Genomic DNA, 22202 nt, shown 5'->3' on the forward strand with positions numbered 1-22202 from the left:
TTTTTGTTCAAGGCTTTTTCTGAGCACATGCTCCAGCCAGGTGGAGGAGGGGAGGCCAGAAGGAAGGAAAGACAGGACACCTGACCCAGGCTAGCCAATGAGGTATTCCATACCATAGCACGTGATGCGCAGGATGCATACTGGGAGAGAGAGAGCTGGAGGGGTAGAGCACTGGAGGAAAATGGAGGAGGGAGCATGCAGTGCTCGGCCAGGCAGGATGGAGTGAGTTATGGGTAGGTGGCTGGTGGGGTGTTGTATTCTTTTCGCTTGTTATTGGCTGTATCATTATTATTGTGTTATGCCTTAGCTATTAAACCGTTCTTATCTCAATCCATGGGGGCTACATTCCTTGGATTCTCCTTCCTAACTCTCCGGGAGTTGGGGGACTTGGTTTAAGCCACGACAAGAACATAATGAACAGACCACTTACATCTCATTAAGTGCACCCTTCCAAACCAATTATGCAACCAATTTGAATTCCTTGTGTTCTTCTTGCCCACATACTCTTAGGCACACATTCAATTTCCATTCTCACTCCTGGATGTCTTTAGGGTTCTTACAAAAAGAGTGGAAGTCCTCAGCTACACCACAGACCTTTTCTTTAAAGGTTGTCCTGGTTTCAGCTGGGATAGTTAATTTTAATTTCTAGTAGTTGGTACAGTGGTGTATTACAGCTTTAGTCTGAGAACAATGCTGATAATACACCAATGTTTTAGTTCTTGCTCAGTAGCACTTACCCTGACCAAGGACTTTTTAGTTTCTCATGCTCTGACAGTGAGGAGGGTCACAAGAAGCCAGGATGGAGTAGAGACAGGACACATGACCCAAACTAGCCAAAAGGGTACCCTACATCACAGCACATCATGCCCAGTATAGAAACTGGGGGAAGCTGGCCAGGAACCACTGATCACTGTTCTGGGATGGGCTGTATATTGGTCAGTGGGTAGTGAGCAATTGCACTGTGCCTTTCTCAGGAGTGAGGTTTATTCTTTCCTCTCTCAGTCTCTTTATTTCATATTGCCATTATTATCATTGTATTATATTTTACTTTATTTCAATTATTAAACTGTTCTTAACCCACAGATTTTTCCATTTTTTCCAGTTCTCCTTCCCACCCCACTGGGGAGTGTGTAAGTGGCTGCATGGTACTTAGTTGCCAGCTTAGGTTAAACCATAACACAGGCATCAAGCCATTTTGGAAAGGCAAGTGTTTCATTACCTCCACTTGATATGAGAAAAACAAAGCAGATAAAGCAATTTGTTTAATTTAGCAAAACCACAACCTCTGTGACACCTAATCTTGTTCCTACACTTTAGAAACAAGGTAGCTAATGACACTGAAACTCATACATTCCTAGGTGAGCATCTAACAAAGCCAGCATCTTAGTGTAACTTAGTCACTTATCCAGGCAGGAGAAACTTCTATGGAGATGACATTCATAATATTGGAGGTGATTTCATATAGTTCTCAATATATGAACTGTAGCATACAGGTAATCTATTTCATTCTTTCACATGTTGTGGGGTTGAGGGGGTTTTTGTTTTGTATTTTGTGGGTTTATGTTTTTTTTTATATATACACCATTTCTGGAAGGTTGTTTGCATGGGTGGCTTTCTGGAGGAAAGCAGGTTACTTTGTCATAGAAGCTGGATAGTTTGCCAACAAGCACCATTTGCCCCTGGTGGGTTAATGCTGGCTTCTCCCACACATATGCTTCATTTGAACTGTGATAGCCCCTAGGAGGCTCATTCCACCACTTTCCCAGGGACTGAAGTAAAACTGGATGCTCCTTTCAGCCCTTCTTGTAGACAGGGGTGGCATTAGGCTTCTTCCAGTTTTCTGGAACATTCCCCAGTCTCTAAAACATAAAAGATATTATGGAGAACAACCTCACAATAACATCAGCCAGCTCTCTTGGGAACTTCGTGTGGGTATTGTCAGGGCCCATCTAGTTGTAGGTGTCAAGCTTCTGCAACAGTTCACATACCAACTCTTCCTTCATTGAGGGTGGGTCTGTGTTTGCACCAACTTGGATTTTTGTCCCCCAGCCCTGGGGCCCAGCAGAGCTTGTAAAGACAGAGCTGAATAAAGTATTGAGAATCTTTGCCTTTTCAGCACTGCTGGTGACTAATTCACCTTTTCCACTTAACAGTGGGCCAGTATTTTCCTCCTGTTTCTGCTTGTTCTTCAAGTACCTGAAGAACCTTTTCTTGTAGTTTTTGACATCTCTGCCGAATTTCAATTTAAGCTGAGCTTTAGCTTTTCTAACTGCAACTGGGTATACCCTGGCAATGCCCTGATAGTTCTCTTGCACACCTGTCTCCTGGTTTTGAGCAGACTCAGAAGCTTGCAATTGAGCCAAGGGGTTACTCACTCCACCTGCTTCCCTTAGCTTTAAAGTGGATGAACTAATTTTGTGCTTCCAGGATAGTGATCTTGAGTATCTCCCAGTACTCACTAGCTCCTTCATGCTCCACAGAAGTTTCTCATGGAGTCCCCCCAAGCTGACCTCTGAGTGAGCTGATGTTTGCTCTTCTAAAATCCAAAGCCTTTATCTTAGCACTAACCTTCAGTGCACTCAGGCAGATCCCAAACTCCACAATATTCTGATCACTGCAGTCAAGGTTATCACTAACTGAGATATTACAAAGCAGGTTTTCTTGCTTTATGAGTAGCAAGTCCAGAAGTGCCTCATTCCTGGTTGGCATATCTAACATTTGTCTGAGGGAAGCAGTCCTGTACGTATTCCAGGAACTCGATGGATGACATGGGCTGCTGTGTTGTTCTTCCAACAAATGCCTGGGTAGTTGGAGTTACTCATAAGAACCAGTTTCCACTGACCCAAAGCTTGCTAAGGTGACCCAAAGCTTGCTTTGTTGGCCTTATCATCTTGCTTTGGAGGTTGGTAGAAGATGTCTACTGTAAGATCCCCCTCCCCCCTGAGAAGACCCCTCTGACATTGACCAAGAGGTATTCTAGGGCCTTTGGTGCAGATGGAGCTGTAGCATGATACCATGTGTTTTTCTTAAATAAAGGTGGTACCATAAAAATCACTGGAAAACACCAAATTCACTGCCTACCTGTGATATAAACCATAAGGATGCTTAGCTCACAAATACACTTCAACAGTTCAATCTGTGCTTACAAGGAAAGCAGGGTTCTTCCCCTGTAATTCATTATCTCAAATAAAGGTCCTCCCAAAGCTACTTGTCACTTAAACTTCAAGTTTTTCTGAGCTTGCAAGGGCATGGTGGAATGAATAAGAAACTATATAAATTCACTGACGAATTATTTGACAATTTTTCAGTTGTTTGCTTAAGTACTGGCTCTCTAACACCCCCCCAAGAAGACAGAGACAGTTGAACGTGTTTTGTCACTGAGGTTTCAGCTCAGAAAACACAGGTAAAAAGTAGTTAAGTTGGGTAAAAAGGTGCTAATATAAATATATTCGCTACATAATGATGCTAATAATACTGAATTTCAAAATGGTAGTTTATTCAAAAATACATATCTTCCCCCCCATCCATATGAATTCTATTACAGAATTTATATTTTGATACCATTATTTAACAATTCCCCATTCACAGTAAGAGATTCAGCAAGACAACAGAAACCTTGCAAGAACTCTAATGATCTTGACTTAAAATGGATTATTCTCAGAAAATTCAAAATATTTTCCTGCCACAAGATAAAAAAGTTCTGCACAAAGATAAGCTGTGCTGTTTGCAGACACAGCACGTCTGCTGTGATTCATCAAAATTAATTTTTCAGTTTACAGATTAAGCAATACTGAGGCTTTAGTGCTTTTCCCAGGCTCTTGGGCAACTGCTGGGCTTCCTGCTCATCAGTGAAGACCAATGTTAACAGTTTCATGGCAAGTTACATCTCTCATCTCTATGTAAGCTCTCTGTAATTAGTCAAGCCAAATGATAATCTTAATGGAAGCCACAGCTAATTAGATCTGTATTACCTTTTAGGCCACGATGCGATAATTACGAAGTCTTTTTATATATACATTTTCATTACTTCCAAGAGTATAGTTTTGAGCGTGTTCCTTTGGAAATAATTTAGCAAGTATCTATTATATCTACAAATCAACACATCAAAGTGCTAGCAGATGAGGGCTTTGTATGCCAAATGTAAAGCTGTTACTTTGTAACATCATTTGTTATGTTTCACGTTGATAATTAAACGTATCCCAGAATATTACTAATAATCTTACAGGCACACTTACAGACTTCTGAGAATGAGCAACTACTTGAGCTCAACCAGTGCATATAGGCATCTTTGAATCAAAACAGAGAACTTCAAGGTTCTTATCACTACTCTATTTATTTTTCTGCCTCTGCATTTTGTGCTGCTGAGTCTGATCAGGCCAGCAAGGCTGATCTAGGTGTTCCTATAGAGTGCTTAAGGTGAAGAAATTTAACAGAGAGATTCAGAAGCTGCTATCAAAGAAGCCTTGCAAAATGACCTTCAATTCTTCCTCCCTTAAGAGCACCTTTCATGGATGCTGATGCTGCTTTTTCCCCAAACTTACCTGTTCCTAGAGGAAACCAAGTGGTCATTAACTAGCACAAACACTTTTACTCAGTATTATGGAACTGTCTCAATGATTTCCTTCTGCCCCAGCAGCAAGGCCAGCCCAGCTGCAGCAGGGTCACAATGACTTAGAGGGTTGTTGCAGCACAGTTCTAATAAAAGGGGCCTAAGCATTGAAACAGTCCTGAGGGCCCACTGTCCCTACCCAGTGTACAAAGACATCCACACAAGACTGCATGCCGGTCCACGTGGTCAGAAATTCAGAATACTCATTCTCCCAGCTCCTGCTGTTTAAGGTAAAAGGCAAAATTGTTTTAGACAGAGAAGCCAGAACTCAAGATACCCCATCTTCTCCACATGCACACAAAGAGAACCAAGAGTAACCTATCACATCGCTGTATCATCTCAAGTTGTAGTCATGCTTTAAAAGAAAGCATCACTAACCTGCATTATATTAAGCCATTTTTCTATCAAATCATATTAAATAAATTAATTGTAAGAATACATAATGGATTAGGCTCTTACAGGACTGAGACAACCACATGTGTCATTTCTGACTCAATAGCAGGATTATTACATTGACAGACAGTAGTCCTGGACTTGCATGACAACACGTTATAGTTACTTCTAGGCAGGAAAAAAACTGAGCAAAGGAATTTCTTACTAGTATGCTCACACTTAGGGATTTAGGCATCTCAGTGTTGAGCAACATGTACATTCTGTGTCCATGGGGTTTATTACACGCACCTCTAGACCTCTTCTTAACAGTCCATCAGGTTTGCATTGTTGAGAGCAGCAACAACGCTTTGAGAACAAACTACAGAACTACATTCTATTTCTCCTCATTGATTTCATGTTCAGAAAATGAAAGGATAAAACCTCTCTTGAAACACATTCTCCCTCAAAACTGTCTCGTATGACACAAGATGTCTATATCACATGGCGTTTCAGTGACATAAGTTTGCCTGCCAAATGTGTACATGACAGCAAAAGCTGACACATATAGCTACGATGAATAACGTATCACCAATTTAAAGATGACTACAAACAATGAATCACATTAAATCATTCATCCCTGTAGCAGCCACACCCAGTCCTGTTTAGAGAGGCACCTTCAACCTCTCATTAAGGTATATGTCACAAGGGAGGACCTGGAAGAAACTTTTGTGAGGATAAGCCATATACTTCAAGTTTAATTTGTGAGATGAGACAAGCCTTTTATACATCACCACTCGAGGTTTTACAAACAATGGCATTTTTAACATAAATAATGCATCACTTATGACACATAAAGGATTGTACAACCCACCTTCAACTTCCATCTAACAGTTACATAGCGCAGAGCAATGCCAGGTTCTATAATGGCTGTAGTGTGGTTTGCTGAACTTCTCAGCCATAATTATTTGATCTTTCTCAGAAAATTTGTTAACTGGATATTCTTTCTCTCCACCTGCCCTTTGTCTCCTCCTAGCCCAACAGTTAGAACCCATGGTACTGGCAACATTGAAAAGCTGAAGTCTGAAGATGCCTGCAGTTGCAGGACCAATTCTCTGCAGAACTCACCAAAGCCCTTATACCCAAAATGAACGCATATGGTGGTAGCAGAAGATGTATGCATCTCCACGGCTTCCCTTTCATTATTTGCTAATTACTACAGTATAAGTATTTAAAAAAAATTATTCCTACTGATCTAATATTGTACATGTCCCATATTTAACTTCAGTGCGAGCATTAGTATTTTACAACAGGAGTAGATACATGTATGTTCTTTATGCTAGCATTAGTACTATACAAATGCTGCTCTGCTTCCTTGTAACAAATCAAAATTATTTGACACCCACATAAGATTCCTTTGCAAATCAGATTCCAGTCCAATTTACTTAAATTGTCCCATCAGCTTTCTCCACTTCCACCCCAGAAAGTAACCAAAGCTAACAAAGGGCCTTGATCTAGTGGCTGATGTCTGGAAGCTAGAAATGATGCACAAGCAGCATACAAGTAGAAGCATGTACATAATAAGCACAAAATCACCTCCTGCCCTTTCTTTCCAAATGCACAACATTTACAAATATATATTCTCAATTACAGCAAACGTCATCTTGACAGTAGACATTTCTATACTGCAGTCAGGCTGTAACATAAACCTCACAGTGATTCACAGAAACATAGAATCATAGAACGGTTTGTGTTGGAAGGGACCATAAAGACCATCTAATTCCAACCCCCCTGCCATAGGCAAGGACACCTTCTACTAGACCAGGTTCATCAAAGCCTCACCCACCTGGCCTTGAACACTTCCAGGGATGGGGCAGCCACAGCTTTTCTGGGCAACCTGTTCCTGTGTCTCACAACCCTCACAGTAAAGAATTTCTTCCTGCTATCTAATCTAAATCTACCTAAATTCCTCAACTAACTTTGAATTAGTTGTGCTCACATACAAGTAATAGAGTACTGCTACTACAAAATACACTGGAGAAGGTGGAAAAATACTGGAGGGTTAGGGTGTTAACCTATCACCAAAGGATTAAACAGGATGACAGAGATAGTTGCTGCTCCCAGGTGACAGCCACACCCCTGTGGAATGTGCCTTGTCCCTTCCAACAGTATCAGTCAATGGCATAGAGATCCAGTTACAGAACAACCTAGTTTAGCCCAGCACATTAAGGTAAACAAGGGGCACAGATTGACATACCATTTAGCCATCAATGGTGGCAGGAAGGATGTGACAAGCAAATCCATCATTAAATGTGCATGAAGACCATGTGACCAGGATGCTATAAGGTCCACCCCCCTACCACTAGCAGTGGTGCCCAAACTTCAGTCATTTCTGCAGCTTGTATTGTCTTACTCTCCAATGTGATCAGAACTGCTTGCTCCAAATACACCAGCAAAACAGTTTACTAGGGTAATACTCAGCAATAACCAATCTGCGTGACTATTGCAGATACCATCACTGAAACAACACACAATCATCACAGGGACATGTGTGTGATGTGCAGCCTTAAACAGACACAACATCATCAACTTAGTTCTTTTTTTGCTAATGGCATTGTATCTAAGCTGCAATAAAAATGTCAGTTCTAAAAGAATACGGTGCTTACTAATATGATTGTTCTAGCCCAGGGCAAACCCAATTGAATTACATCATAAACTGCAGAAACAACATATATTTGTACATCCAAGAAAGAGCAGCAAACCACTGTAACCAAATCTGGACTGCTGCTTCTACACTGCGAGTAAGCTTGCACAGACAAAGCTTGGTACCAAGTGCTGTTCTTGAGCTTTGATAAATGCTGCTACCTGCTAGTTACACATCATCTAATAGTGGCAACAGCAAGGTATTAGCTTCCCCTACTTATGTTCAATTTCTTGGCTAGTGATCAGAATTCCTTACACCTTGATAATCATCCTGCCATTGCTGGGTTGTGCTGGACAAACTATACCTATTACAGAAGAGCGCTTATGTCCTAAAAACGGTCTTCTGGCAAAGACAGTGTGCTGAGGCCTGTCAAACTGAGTTCTGTGGCTGATTCCAATACAGAGTTCAGAGATGCCACACAAATTACTGGAGGAAGGCACTGTGGTCTAAATGAGAGAGGACAAAGAGTCAGGAGATGAAACTACAAATCCCAACTCTGTCCGTTTCTCATTCAGATAGCCTCTTAAGAGATTACAGTGCTTTGTGAATAAAGCTAATCTGAAGAGACTGGATTCATCCCCACATTTGGTGTGCGACTCTTAGGCAGGTCACCTAAATTTCCATACATTGGTCTCTCACTTCCATGGGAAAATGTTTCAGTAAAACTGGTTATGCTATTTTGCAATTAGGTGGTCTTTAACAAAACCTTAACAAATTTTAAGGCTAATGGACTGAATTCCTTGAGTTGTGATCCCTTGAAATGCAATTCTTCCATACTACTAAGCATCTTACTACTACATCTTGAAGACAGGGATGTGCTTTTGGCACAAGTAAAGATAAGTCATTGGAACACTTAAGAAGTTTTGCAAATATCATAATGTCAACAACACACATCAGCACACCAGCATTCTGACACTGCTTCCAAAAGGAATAAGGGAGTAAACATAGTGAGTCTATCACATGCAGGACCTCTAGGCAAGGAGAATTAGCAGATGTGAAGACAAAGCCTTAGCAGATCACCTAGTCATACACTGCTACTAAAATTTCACCATCTACCAAAGGTGGAAAACAGGATGTAAGGAGAAAGAAACAGATGTTTGGTTTTCATGTTGTTTGTGAAAAGAAGAGGAAGAAAAAGGAATTTAAGATTATCTCATTGTCATGAATGAACTTAGAGTTCATGGCCCAGGTTTGGTGCATGGTTCTTACCCTAACCCATACCATCTATTCTAGACCAGGACACCCAGGCTTGCTTGCACTGCTATCACTATATACCTTGGCAGTATCAGAGATGCCACTAGTGATAACAGCAATAACTCCTAGTTTTATGTCTACATATAAATGATTCGCTTAGCAAAGCTTGCCTAGTCTTCTCAGAAAACCTAGTACTTAACTGTCATGGAACCCTGGACCCATATACCTGCAGTTCCAAAAACTTTCCAACCCATCCATCTCCTACAGATCCCCAAAGCTCTTAGCTTAGGGTTATAAGTGATGACCAGGGTAAAAGATCTACTAAGTGAGCCTGGAGCTAAGCATCAAAACCAGACACCAGCAGACATCAGGCAGATTAGAAACCACTTGCAGAAACCACAGCCAGAACCAACAGCTCAGCAGTTGCAAAACCAGCAGTGTTGGGCCATGAAGCATTGACCACGGGCTGAATATCACTCAAAAAAACTCCACAGACAACCAACAGAACACGACTTCAGAACCTGAAGAACACAATACTCAGTTGGGAAGATGACTGCAAGAAGGAACAGTTTTTCAGGATCTTAGATTCACCTTTCCATTTAGAATGCTTCAGCATTTTTCCATTCACATGACGGACTGTTTTGATTCTTAACAGTAGTAACCAAAATTTTATCCCAGAGAAAATTCATACTCTCCTGTGCTAGGTAGCAGCACAAAATTTGGAGAAGTGGCTGTGGCATTGGTGATTGTCAACTCACACAAAGAGCAAGTAGCTTCTTCATGTTTACTTAATTGGATCTTTTTAAAACCTATATTTACAACTTTCTAAAAGTCCATTACAATAACAAATGCTATACATATCCCCATAGCAGCCTTTTTCAGGCTTCTTTGTGTGTGGTACACAAAATGTAAAATACACAAGTCTAAGAGAGGAAACCTCTCCCTCCAGGATGGCCTATGAACAGCCAAGTAAATCTATGTCAAATGCAGCAGTGGATACTCATGACAACCCATTCCAGAGATTAAAAAAAAAAAATATCACTCATTTCTACTGCTAAAGTATCCTATTCCTTTGACTATTGAAAAGACAATAGAACTAGCGCACTGACTCAACAACAAATGCTAGTTTCATAATTAGGGTGGAGCATGCAAGCAACTATAAAGGTTGCCCCAACCTGAGACTCTCAGTTCTGCTGAATACACTTGAAAGCTCTGGATTTTGAGTCAGGTAAGAACAACCTAAACATATTTGGTATTTCACATCTTTGAACCTAACTTTTGTTGTTGTATTGTTTTGGGTTTTGGTTTTTCTTTTTTCCCTTGGGAAAGTTGATCCAGTACAGGGGATGGAAAAATTCAAAAAAAAAAAAACGAAAGCAAAACCAAAAAACACAAAACCATTTCTTTTCATTTAGGTTAAATATTAATCATTTCACATGTTTAGTAACAACAAAGAGGATTTCAGATACATTTCAAAATTCTGATGCACAGGATTGTTACTGTCTGCTTTGTTTGCAGTTCTTCAAGACAACATCTGAGAAACATGGAACATTTACTCAATGATAACCTTCTGAAGTATTTTACCCAGTATGCTTTAATGGAGGGTAGCACCAGCGCACTGTCCATTGCTGGGCTGAAGAATCTACTTCAGAATCAATTTGCACAGTACCTGAAGGTAAGTTTCACTCTAATATGATATTACTATGTTCATATATATTTTTATATAACATATTATTATATTCACTGTGCTTCCTATGAAATGGATAGGAAAAAGGAAATACAGGCAATGACACTGCAAGGCAGATTATGTGCCTAAATAGTTTCACTTACTCTATAAATAATTCTTAAGGCTTGGCTTATAAAAAACTCCACTCACATTAATGAACAGCAGCTCCAAACAGATACCTGCATAGGGAGTTTATAACAAAGCTCTATGAATAAAACGCAAAAATCTAAGAAGATGTTTTGTTTGGATTTTTTTTTATGTAAGACAAATCGCACACAGAATATTGCATCTGAGTCTTATATTTTTTGCTTCAGTCTAAGTAATAAGTCTGAATCTAGAAAATATCTAGAAAAATATATAAACCAAGTACATCAGTAGGACACATTTAAAACAAGAGACATGAGCTAATTTTTATCTAGATAAAGTTCTCACTACCACCAAGTAAAAGACGGTTTGCCCTTCCAGAAAGAAGCCAAGTAAAGAAGAGAGATGCTACCAAGCTAGAGAGAGAGAAATACCCATTTTCTGGGGAGTGGAAAAATGGGAGAATAATTAAGAAAAAGAAAAATAAATTACAAAAATTTCTAGGTTCTGATTTTATATATATTCTCTGCCAGACCTTTCCTGAACTGCATTACAACCCAATTTAGATTCTTTTCCTAGACAAATTGTTAAATACTGTGTTTTGGATAGCTGACAGAAGCAATTTTTGCTGAAGGGCTGAAAAAAATTGCACCTCAATAGAAAAACCCAGTACTTTGAGAACTACAGTAATTCAATTTAGTAATTTCATTAATATAAAGTGGCTAATTAAAACAAACAAAACCCCACCAAACTAATAAAACACATAGGATTTTTTTCTCTTAAAAACTGTCAGAAATTGTCAAAATTTAATAGGGAATATGATGACAAATTCAGAAATATAATGGTTTTTATATTAGCTGTGGACAATTTAGCACCATACCCATTTTCTCAGATACATAGAAATGGAAGAGCTCAAAAAAGCAATGCTGCTGCTTTCTGTCTCGGTATCAGATATTTTCAAGCACCTACTCTGTTTGCAGAAATACATGGCACCACAATAAATCAACATAAAAGCAGGAGAGAACATTACAGAATATGCACAGGCATGAAGTATGAAGAAACAAAAATGTATTTAAATTCAGATTAGAAATCAAAACTGATTTTATATTATTTAACTAGCCTGATCAAGGATGTTACCAGAACACTCACTGCATTAGGACGTGAGATGTGCTCTTACCACACATGATAAATAAAAGGATCTAATAAGCTGAACTAGATTTAATACATTAGCAAGAATTTTTCAACAGTGAATACAGTATTCCTTGTAAAGAGGGCAAAAGGGAAGGGAAAGACACTCTCAGGTCCCGATCTAAATACATTACTACTTTTATTAAACAATGTATGCAGGGCCCAAATGAATATCTAACAAAGCAATAGTAGTATGCATAATAGCTTTTATTGGTGACTTTGTACATGCTGCAGCTATTCTACCTACTCTGTTTCCTAAATTCCAAATTTATACATAAGACTGAAGTAACCCAAGTACTACTTGGTATTTCTAAATGGTTACCATATCTTTGTTAACATTTTTGGCAGGGGATAGCAGGCAATGTATTTCTAGTTTAACAAGTAAAACTGGTAAGTTTAACACCTTCAAGTAACACTGACTGTTATTGATTACATCACTTCTTGGCAACATTCCTTACAGGCAAATAGTTGTAGCAACCTAGTTATTTCATTCTCTCTCTCTCTTTTCTTTTTTTAATAAAACAGGATTCATTCTCACTTGATAACATAATTAAATCATTGGACAAAAATAATGATGGAAGCATCAGCTTTGATGAGTTTGTGATGCTTATAAAAAGGATAACTGGTACAGGACATTAAGGCATCTGCAAGAATGAACACCACTGCTTTGAGGGAGAAGAGCCTGGCACATGTGTACATTACAGGTACACCTAAAACCACAGACTGGTTAAGATTTTAAGACATACAGAATAAAGATCTGATGTATAACAAATTATGTCTTGTACTGTGTCTCCTGCACGCCTACTAGCCACCCTTTCCAGCTAAGCTGCCTCACAGTTACTTCAGAATTACCTGCTTCTATTTCACACTACTTTTGCAGAAGTGTTTAACAAATCCAAATCCTGTTTTACCTAAACTATTGTTTGGACCTATAGAGCAATTCAAATCAAATGGTTTCTAAAACACACAAAAGAAAAGATGAGTCATTCTATTTGAGGAGTGTCCACTAGTGTATACTATCCAGTACTCCTCCCAGTTCAGTTTCATTACTCACATAAAACAACACTTGCATATGGCCAACAGTTAAAATTTTTAAAACATAAAGTACTTACTTTCAATAACAAAATAAGAATGTGAAGTATGATGACTGTAACATTATGTGTTCATTTTAAATTATATTTACATAACTATGTAGTTTGTGTTATGACTCTTGTAAATGAGAATACATTAAGTATACACACACACACACAGAGGAACTGACTGCTGTTGCAATTAAAATAGTCATTAATTTGGTGCAGTTTTAAACTTTTCATTGCATAAGTACCTGTGACATATTTCCACACACATCTCATGGCCATTACTACTTAACAGGAAATTAGTGAGCAAGAAGATAGATAAGAATAATGAAACTTTTTTAAGACAAGTAATTTAGTGGATTAGGCACTAATTCTACTGGAGAACTTGGATTTTTTAACTTAATTTTAACACCAACATTATTCATTATCCTCATAAATAAGTGAGATCTTAAGAGTTACTTAAGGACTTAAAGGCTCAACTTACTTGCAAAGCCTATCATGCACGTTCAAGATCCCATACTATAGTGGTTCTTACCCCTGAATTTCCCATCCATGAAATGAGGAATAACTAACTCCGCATCAGTGATGCATGAATAGAAGCCTCAAAAATTCTGATATTTAAACATGATATGAATGTTCTAATAGGCTCCTGGGCTGTTCTTTTACACAACCCCCTCAGCTGTTAAAAAGTGTTACGTTTCTTGCAAGAAAAGCAAATAATATTTATTATCTTTTTCTGATTTACGAAAAAATTATTCTAAATGAACAACAAGCTCCGATTTCAAAACTAAATATACCCCACACACATTTGCCTAATAAGCTACAGTAGCTACTTTAGGTATATAAGTAAAATCACAGAATTTAAAGGTGCTTTTGCAGGAGTGGTATATACACTCCTTTCATCTCTTAGGCGATCTCAGAAATTTAATTCAGTCAGGTTACTGACATCCCGAATAGGAAAAGTGGACATAAAGGAACGAACATGTTACAACAGTGTCATCTACTGGCAAAATCTATTTCTGCACAATTTCTTGAGTTTATAGAAAATGCATTTTTTACCCACTGCAATTTTTGAAGTTTCATGATCATAGAATCATAGAACAGTTAGGGTTGGAAAGGACCTTAAGATCATCTAGTTTCAACCCTCCTTGCCATGGGCAGGGACACCTCACATTAAACCATCTCACCCAAGGCTTTGTCCAACCTGGCCTTGAACACCATCAGGGATGGAGCATACACAACTTCCCTGGGCAACCCATTCCAGTGCCTCACCACCCTAACAGGAAAGAATTTCTTCCTTATATCCAGTCTAAACCTCTGCTGTTTAAGTTTTAACCCGTTACCCCTTGTTCTATCACTACAGTCCCTAATGAAGAGTCCCTCCACAGCATCCCTGTAGGCCCCCTTCAGACACTGGAAGGCTGCTATGAGGTCTCCACGCAGCCTTTTCTTCTCCAGGCTGAACAGCCCCAACTTTCTCAGCCTGTCTTTATACAGGAGGTGCTCCAGTCCCCTGATCATCCTTGAGGCCCTCTTCTGGACTTGTTCCAACAGTTCCACATCCTTTTTATGTTGAGGACACCAGAACTGCATACAATACTCCAAGGGAGGTCTCACAAGAGCAGAGTAGAGAGGGAGGATCACCTCCTTCGACCTGCTGGTCACGCTTTTGATGCAGCCCAGAATATGGTTGGTTGATGCTATACAAGACGCATAGGTCATGAAGAATAACTGTTACAATTAAAATTTGGAGGTTTTTTAATCGAGGAAAAATAGAAGAAGTGTATTGGAATTATTTCTAGAGTTATCTTTTTATTTTCCTAGAACAGTTAGACGCAGTTACAATAAAATTGACAAAGAACATACTTAAAAGGCTCATCCCCAAAAAAAAAAAACCTAAGCTTAATAGTTGAGGAAGACAAGGAAAATGGAACAAAATAAAATTCCTTTGCTATTCAGTGAATCCAGTTCATTAGCAGTTTAGAGACAATACAGTTTCCCTTTAAAGTATTAATTTTAAAATTATGATTTGCAACAGAAAATTCATACTAAGCATTACTCTCAAGCAAATGCATTACTTTTCTGAACAGCTATTTTCCTGCAAAGAACAATAACCATTTACCTATCATTATTTTGCAGATGGCTAGGAAGTAAAGCAGAAAGCTTAAGAATATATATAATGGGAACATGACCCACAAATAATCAACCAAGATGAGATCAAGAATTTCATGGGCTGTGATGAGTGCTCATGCACCTCCCTCATTTTTTCTACTGAAATCAAATGTCTGTTAAATAGGAATTCAAGCCAAAACCTTAAGGTGGTATTTTGGTAGTGTAAATTGTATGGTCTGACAATACAGGTAACTGCCATATTACCTTTTTTTTTAATTTTCCCCTTCCGAGTTCATATTTCTAGTTTAAGCCTAAATAAAATCTAGTATCAACTTCTAATCTGTCAAATGCAGCTTATTAAAATCCTAGGTCTCATTTCCTTTAAGTTTTTATCACACAAATATTCAGCTTCAGGATTTTTTTATTCCCTACAGTATTTTAAAGATGCAATTTTGGCTGGTTTACACTACTAAGTCATTAGCTTCCATTTTTGTATGCAGAGACTACTATTTCTTCCAAGGTGTCTGACACCTTAACTTTACAATACTTAGCCATTTACATGCCAATATAATTGATATCGATATTCCCCCAAACAAGCAATACAGGGTTATACAGCATTCCCCTCCTATATACAGCTACTCATGGGTGCTTTTACACAACCCAGGTTGAGCAACACTGTTGAAATGATAGTCAGTAGAAACACATGAGCAGCTGCAATGAAACAGATAATCAGCATTGCAGGCAACTCTCTATATTCAGTTATGTGTTTGTTACTCAAAACAAATCATAATTGCCTTACCAAATAAAACATTCTCAAAACTTTTAAATAATGCAGACAATGCTCCTCTGTAGTACAATAACTTGTGTTATTTAAACTGCCAGTAATGTTTTTCATTATTTCAGACACCTGTTTTTTCTCTGGAAGCCTAATTTTGAGTGGTATGGTTACTTTACGTTCCCAATTTTTTATTTCTAATGAAAAAGGTTAAAATTTCCACAGACACAGACATTAAGGAAGCAAAGTAGACCAAGATATTTTATACATACTTTAGAAAAAACTATCAGCTTTGGTTAAGTACAGTTCAGAGTATTTGAATGCTTAGCAAATTAAGAGATGCAAATGTAGCTGTGTATTTTACAGCTGTCTCTGAGTTCCCCTGACAAACTACATACCTGAACTTTTGTCTTTTTTCCTTTTTCTTAAAAATAAAACCAAATAGAACTACTACTACTACTACCAGTGCCTTTCTGTTCCCACTTGAGTTTCCAACAGAGCAAGAACCAAAAGAAAAGTACGTAACTTTGGTCCCAAGTTAGCCCTCAGCTGAACAACATAGCAGAATTGCAAGATATTATCAGTGCTAATACAGTGAACTAACTTTCCTAAATAATGAAACACCTACACCACTTAGGTAGCTCACAAGCTTCACTAATCAGCTTCTCTTCTGATTGTTTTTATTGTTTCATTATTATATAGAATATCTAAATTGGTTTTAGCACAACATGGACTCTTTTAAGACAGATTATTAGCAGTTATAATTATTGACAGAGCAAATTTCCCCTTTGGAATGATTTACATCCCTTCCTCGTCCAGAACTGAGATGTCAAAGATCAGATTAAAATGCTGAAATATAACTGGTAATAACCAATTTCAGAACCTTAATGCAGCTCAGAACAAAAGAATATCCATTATACATACTGCAAGCATACTGGTTCGATTGTAAACACTGCATTAACTTCCCATGACACATTCACTCACTCCATTATTTTCTTAATTTTATGTCCAAATAATGTTCTCTTTAACATATAGACCTTACTTACCCTTGAATGCCAATCACAAATCATTCAATTAATTATTTATGGAATAAAAATTTAGTCCTAGATATATTGTACTAATACACACTACAATTTCTGTAATAGAAGAAACTGACAGTAGGGCTGCAGCAGACAATCACCCATGTTCCTGACTTCAGCTAAGTGTAGAGCCCTGCATCAGAGCCAGCTACTGTGAACAACCCTAAAATAACGTAGAGAAACTACCAGTTCCAAAGGGGGACTCAATCCCCAATTATCTAGCTGTAGCCCCAAAAGGTACCTGAGGTGACTACCTGAAATGCAATCATGAGAAGTGTCCTGGGTTCAGCAGTAGCACTCATTTTTCTCTTTTTTAGTAGCTGGTGCAGTGCTGTGGTTTTGACTTTCAGCCTGGGAACAGCGCTGATAACACCAATGTTTTTAGTTGTTGCTAAGTCATGTTTACTCTGACCAAGGACTTTGTGAGTCTCATGCTGTGCCAGGGAGGAGGGGAAGCCAGAAGGAAGCAGAGACAGGACATCTGACCCAAACTGACCAAAGAGGTACTCCATACCACAATTTTAAACTACTACAAGAAATTAAATGAAACTAGCTCTAAATAGCTCCTCCAGTCAAGAACTTTCTGAGTCTCTTGCTCTGCCAGGGAGGAGGAGAGGCTGTGAGGAAGCAGAGACAGGACCAGAGAAGGAGGAAACAGAGACAGACCTGACCCAAACTAGCCAAAGGTGTATTCCATACCACAGCACATCATGCCCAGTATATAAACTGAGGGCAGTTATCTGGAAGGCCCAGATCGCTGCTCAGGTCAGGCTGGGTATCATTTGTGGGTAGTGAGTGGCTGTATTCTCTCCCCTTGTTATTTCTCTTACAATTACTGATTGTAGCAGTAGTGGTTTGTGTTATACCTTAGTATAACTGCTCTTATCTCAACCCATGGGAGTTACACTGTTTTGATTTTCCTCCCCATTCCTCCAGGAGCAGGAGGAGGAAGAAGGGGGGGAGCGAGCAAGTGACTGAGCGGTTCCGAGTTACCAGCAGGGCTTAAACCACAACACTCTAAAACATGACATGCATAACATATAAACAACCTTGAAAAAACAGGTCAAGTGCTTTTAAAAGCTCCTACTTGCATGTTTCAGACTAAGCAGCTGTGGGGGAAAAAATATATATATAATTTAACCTACAAATCCCAACAAAACTCTTTTGAAGGAAGCTGACACAGGAACAGTAGGTCTCTGTAAGTTATCACTAGAACAGATGTTTACAACTGACACTAAAGAAGCTACTTTACTTTTCACTTGTGTTTCTGTTCTTTTTCATTTTTTTAAAAACCCTATCTTACTGAACACTTTTAAGTTTTACTGCTATGATCTTGTGATACCATAATCTCCTGACCTAGGAGATACATGGAAAAAAAAAAGATTCTACCACTGGCATAAAATTCAGCTCTGTGATATCTACAATACTGATTTTTTTTTTTCAAAAGAAGGACTGTGAGATTCATAAGGGAGAAGGAGTGGTTATTTATACTGTTTATACAAAGGAAACAAAATAATTTTTCAATAGCTTTTCATACAATCCTTATCTTTCTATACAAATTTCTACTTTGATAATAGCTTTGTGCTACACTTTCCAGCTTCTCTTTATATTTTATCCTCTAGTAAGCCAACTTAATAACTATTGTCTACTACCAGCATCAGTCTACAGGCAAGAAAACTATTAGAAAAATTACAAGACATAAAGCTAAGATAAACCACACACCAAGGAGGTGAAAGCAAGGCACTATTAAAAAAAAATACCTTTTTAAACAATACTGAATAGGGATAACAGACGCCTTTTCATGTGCTACTGTGTAACGATATAGATAGATCTTACACAGAGCTAACACCCTTTTTAATAAAAGATACATGTTCACAAAACTAATCCAGAAAAAAAAATCAGTACTTACAACAGGGTTTTTTGTGTCTGGGTCAAATTCTGTAGAATTAGCATCTGAAACACATTCAAAACACAGTACATTTCCATTGTTATACATGCGTTACAAATGCATCTTAACAGTTCTGTGGCATTTCATTGTCTACATTTAAACTACAATCTTATATGTTTAAACATACACTGCACCACTTTCAAGCAATCACAGGAAGCATATGACCTTAGTCATACACACTGCCTTTCCTACTTCCCATAACTTTTTCCTCCCAGCTGTCCGTCACAGAAGTTATTTGGTGAGCTAAATCTCTTCATACTTCTACTGCAATAGCTATGGTTTGACTACTCAAAGTAATGAAAGCAAGTGAGAAAACCACTTCTCAGTTTTACTCTTCACCACCTGAACACTCCAGAAAGACACTACAGAGGTAAACTATAAGCACACTTTCTTATACTTGCTAGATCAATAAGCAGGTTTCAAGCAATCTGTGTGAGAAGAGCTCCTATCACCTTGTACAGAAAGTTGGCACAGGGTGCTGAGCTGAAAATGATCATGTTGAAGAGCTAAGTACCCAATGATGATAGGATCTATACAATAGTTCTAATAATAAATACACACTTCACATACAGAATAAAATTTCTTCTAAGCAAATCATATTCACACTAGCATACTAAGCTCACCTTCCCAATTCAAACAGTTTCTCGCAAATTCCACAACTGCTAATTGCATTCCCAGGCAAACTCCTAGAAGAGGAAACAAAACCCCCAGAATTTAACAGGACAAAGAGCAGGACTGAAAGTATTTGCTAGTCTGTCTTAAAGTTGACCACTTAGAAATCTTGGTAACCAGTGTATATACCCAGACTTAATAACAAGCTAAAACAAAATGACTGCCCAATGCAAAAAACTCTTTAAATTTGGCACACCGATAAATAAATGTGACAAAATTAAGTGCTTTAAGACTTTTCAAAGAATTTTTTTCCTCCCATCTATTTTATCAGTAATTACTGTAAAGACACAGAGAAGCTGAAAGGCTGGGTATATCCAGATACAAATTTTGCTTTGGCAACTAGTCCAAGTAATCACTTAAAAAATGTAAGAAATACAGAGTAGGGGCCAAAGCTTCAGAGGCACTTATACAAACAGCACTTAGCTTATAGGCTAGATGGCATCTTTAGACTTACACCATAATAAAATATATCGTAAAGCAAGAAAAATTATTTAATACCTATGTTTTCTGCACGCTGATTAATATGTATAATGACACTGATTTAATTACAAGACACGAAGACTCTCCACATAAATGTGAAAATAGCAGATAAAACCTCTGAAGCAGGCACAGTCTTTTTCTTCCTTCCTTTACATAGTAAATGTAGTACATGACTATAACCCTGGGCATTATCTACAAGGCAAATATTCACTACAGCACACATACTGCCTAAAACAGGATCCTTCCACAGGGTGTGTGTTGTTGTTTCGGTTTTTAATCAAATCAATTAGCTTGCTATACACTCCCAAAACACAACAATTTCTGACTCTTAATGATCTTACCAAGAAAGGGTTTTTTCTTTGTTCTTGCCCAGGAAATAGCCTGGAGTTTGCCTTCTGTTCCCCTAATTCCAAACCCTCCTGGGACCAGAATGCCACTGGAATGACACCAATATATAAAGCAAACAACATGCAGAATCAAGCCAGCAAAGGAAGTCCATACAAACTGAAGACTTTTGAAATTGTACCGAAACAAGCATGATGCACAAAAGGCATGTTTCATATGACCACTCAGAATACACAGAATTTAACTCTCATTTTGGAGGTTTGCCTCATCTACCCACCCCAATTCTCATCTGACCAGCCTCAGGCTTCCCAGGGAAACTCCCACTGCTTAAATACCAATTGTTTAAATAAACTTGCTACAGTTTTACTACTCTATCTTGACATCAGAACTTAAGGTCTACTAAATAATACTGAAGAAATTAAATGCACTTTGACAACAAACAATGGAAACTGAAATCCTGGCAATGATTCTTAATAGATGTCCTGCCCCTCTACTCTGCTTTCATGAAACCTCACTTGGAGTACTGTGTGCAGTTCTGGTGTCCTCAACATACAAAGGACATGGAACTGTTGGAACAAGTCCAGAGGAGGGCCACGAGGATGATCAGGGACTGCAGTAACTCCCATATGAAGATAGCCTGAGAGAGTTGGGGCTGTTCAGTCTGCAGAAGAGAAGGCTGTGTGGAGAACTCATAGCAGCCTTCCAGTATCTGAAGGGGGGCTATAGGGATGCTGGGGATAGACTATTCATTAGGGACTGTAGTGACAGAACAAGAAGTAATGGGTTAAAACTTAAACAGGGGAAGTTTAGATTGGATATAAGGAACAAGTTCTTTATTGTGAGGGTAGTAAGGCACTGGAATTGGTTGCCCAGGGAAGTTGTGAATGTTCCATCCCTGGCAGTGGTCAAGGCCAGGTTGGACAGAGCCTTGGGTGATATGGCTTAGTGTGAGGTGTCCCTGCCCATGGGAGGGGGGTTGGAACTAGATGATCTTAAGGTCCTTTCCAACCCTAACTAGTCTATGACTCTATGTTTGAAGACTGTTAGCAGCATTTACTAAGATTTTATCTAACTACCTTTCACTATGATGCATGCTGACAAAGACAAATCTGTGGCAATTGACCTGCAATGTAAAGAAAATAAAACAAAAACAAAACAAACAAAAAAAACCCCAAAACCCAAACAAACAACTGCAACTTCTCTAAAGAGATTAAAAGCAGATACTAAGGTTGATACCATAATTTGCTATGTCTGACGCTTGTCACTAACCATGCGTATCTATCACTTTATGTAAGTAACCTAAGTTTGGATGCACTGAAACTTATTTACTGAAGCATTTTTCATCACATGAAATAATTATCATTGTTTGCATTTGGGATACAGAACACCCAATACTACTTACTCTGCCTTGCACAGTTTGTGCCATGCCTGGTGATATTTCACCGAGTTCTCTGCTTCTGTAGAACGTTCAAGTTCTGTTGAATCTATGTACTAATAAAAAAAACATGCAATAAAACAGGTTTTTCTTCCACTGAAAGCAACTTTTTAATGGTATTAAGACAACCTAATAGTTTCAAGTGAATTTTCAGGCTTGCCATCCCTGGAACAAACTCAGCAATGGAAAATGATAATTCTACCAGCAAGAAAGGTGGTAAGGTTTTCCCACATGTAGTTCAACTTTCTGTTTTTATTAATAAGAGGCAAACTACATCCCTAAATAGTTTTGTGTTTGAGGAATTACTAAGTTTATGGCTCAATTCTGATATCAGAATCCTGCTAAAAATAAAATGGATAGCTCTCAGAATATTAAACAAAATAAAGAGCAACAGCTTCTGGCACTG

The 22202-nt window shown here is 38.4% G+C and overlaps 1 protein-coding gene across 6 annotated transcripts in view; it reads right to left on the bottom strand.

Annotated features, from left to right (window-relative positions):
- The window catches only part of CTPS2 (CTP synthase 2), a 67543-nt gene that overhangs the window by 29533 nt on the left and 15808 nt on the right, over positions 1-22202 (bottom strand). For all 6 annotated transcript variants that reach the window (XM_031051026.2, XM_034074317.1, XM_031051029.2 and 3 more), the window contains exons 10-13: positions 21764-21852; positions 20358-20452; positions 19488-19550; positions 18826-18869 (exon numbers count right to left, since the gene is read on the bottom strand). In XM_031051026.2, the coding sequence (XP_030906886.1) occupies positions 18826-18869; positions 19488-19550; positions 20358-20452; positions 21764-21852 (291 nt within the window). The remainder of the gene's footprint in view (positions 1-18825; positions 18870-19487; positions 19551-20357; positions 20453-21763; positions 21853-22202) is intronic.

This window comes from Melopsittacus undulatus, chromosome 2 (genome assembly GCF_012275295.1).
Source record: "Melopsittacus undulatus isolate bMelUnd1 chromosome 2, bMelUnd1.mat.Z, whole genome shotgun sequence".
Lineage (NCBI taxonomy): Eukaryota > Metazoa > Chordata > Aves > Psittaciformes > Psittaculidae > Melopsittacus > Melopsittacus undulatus.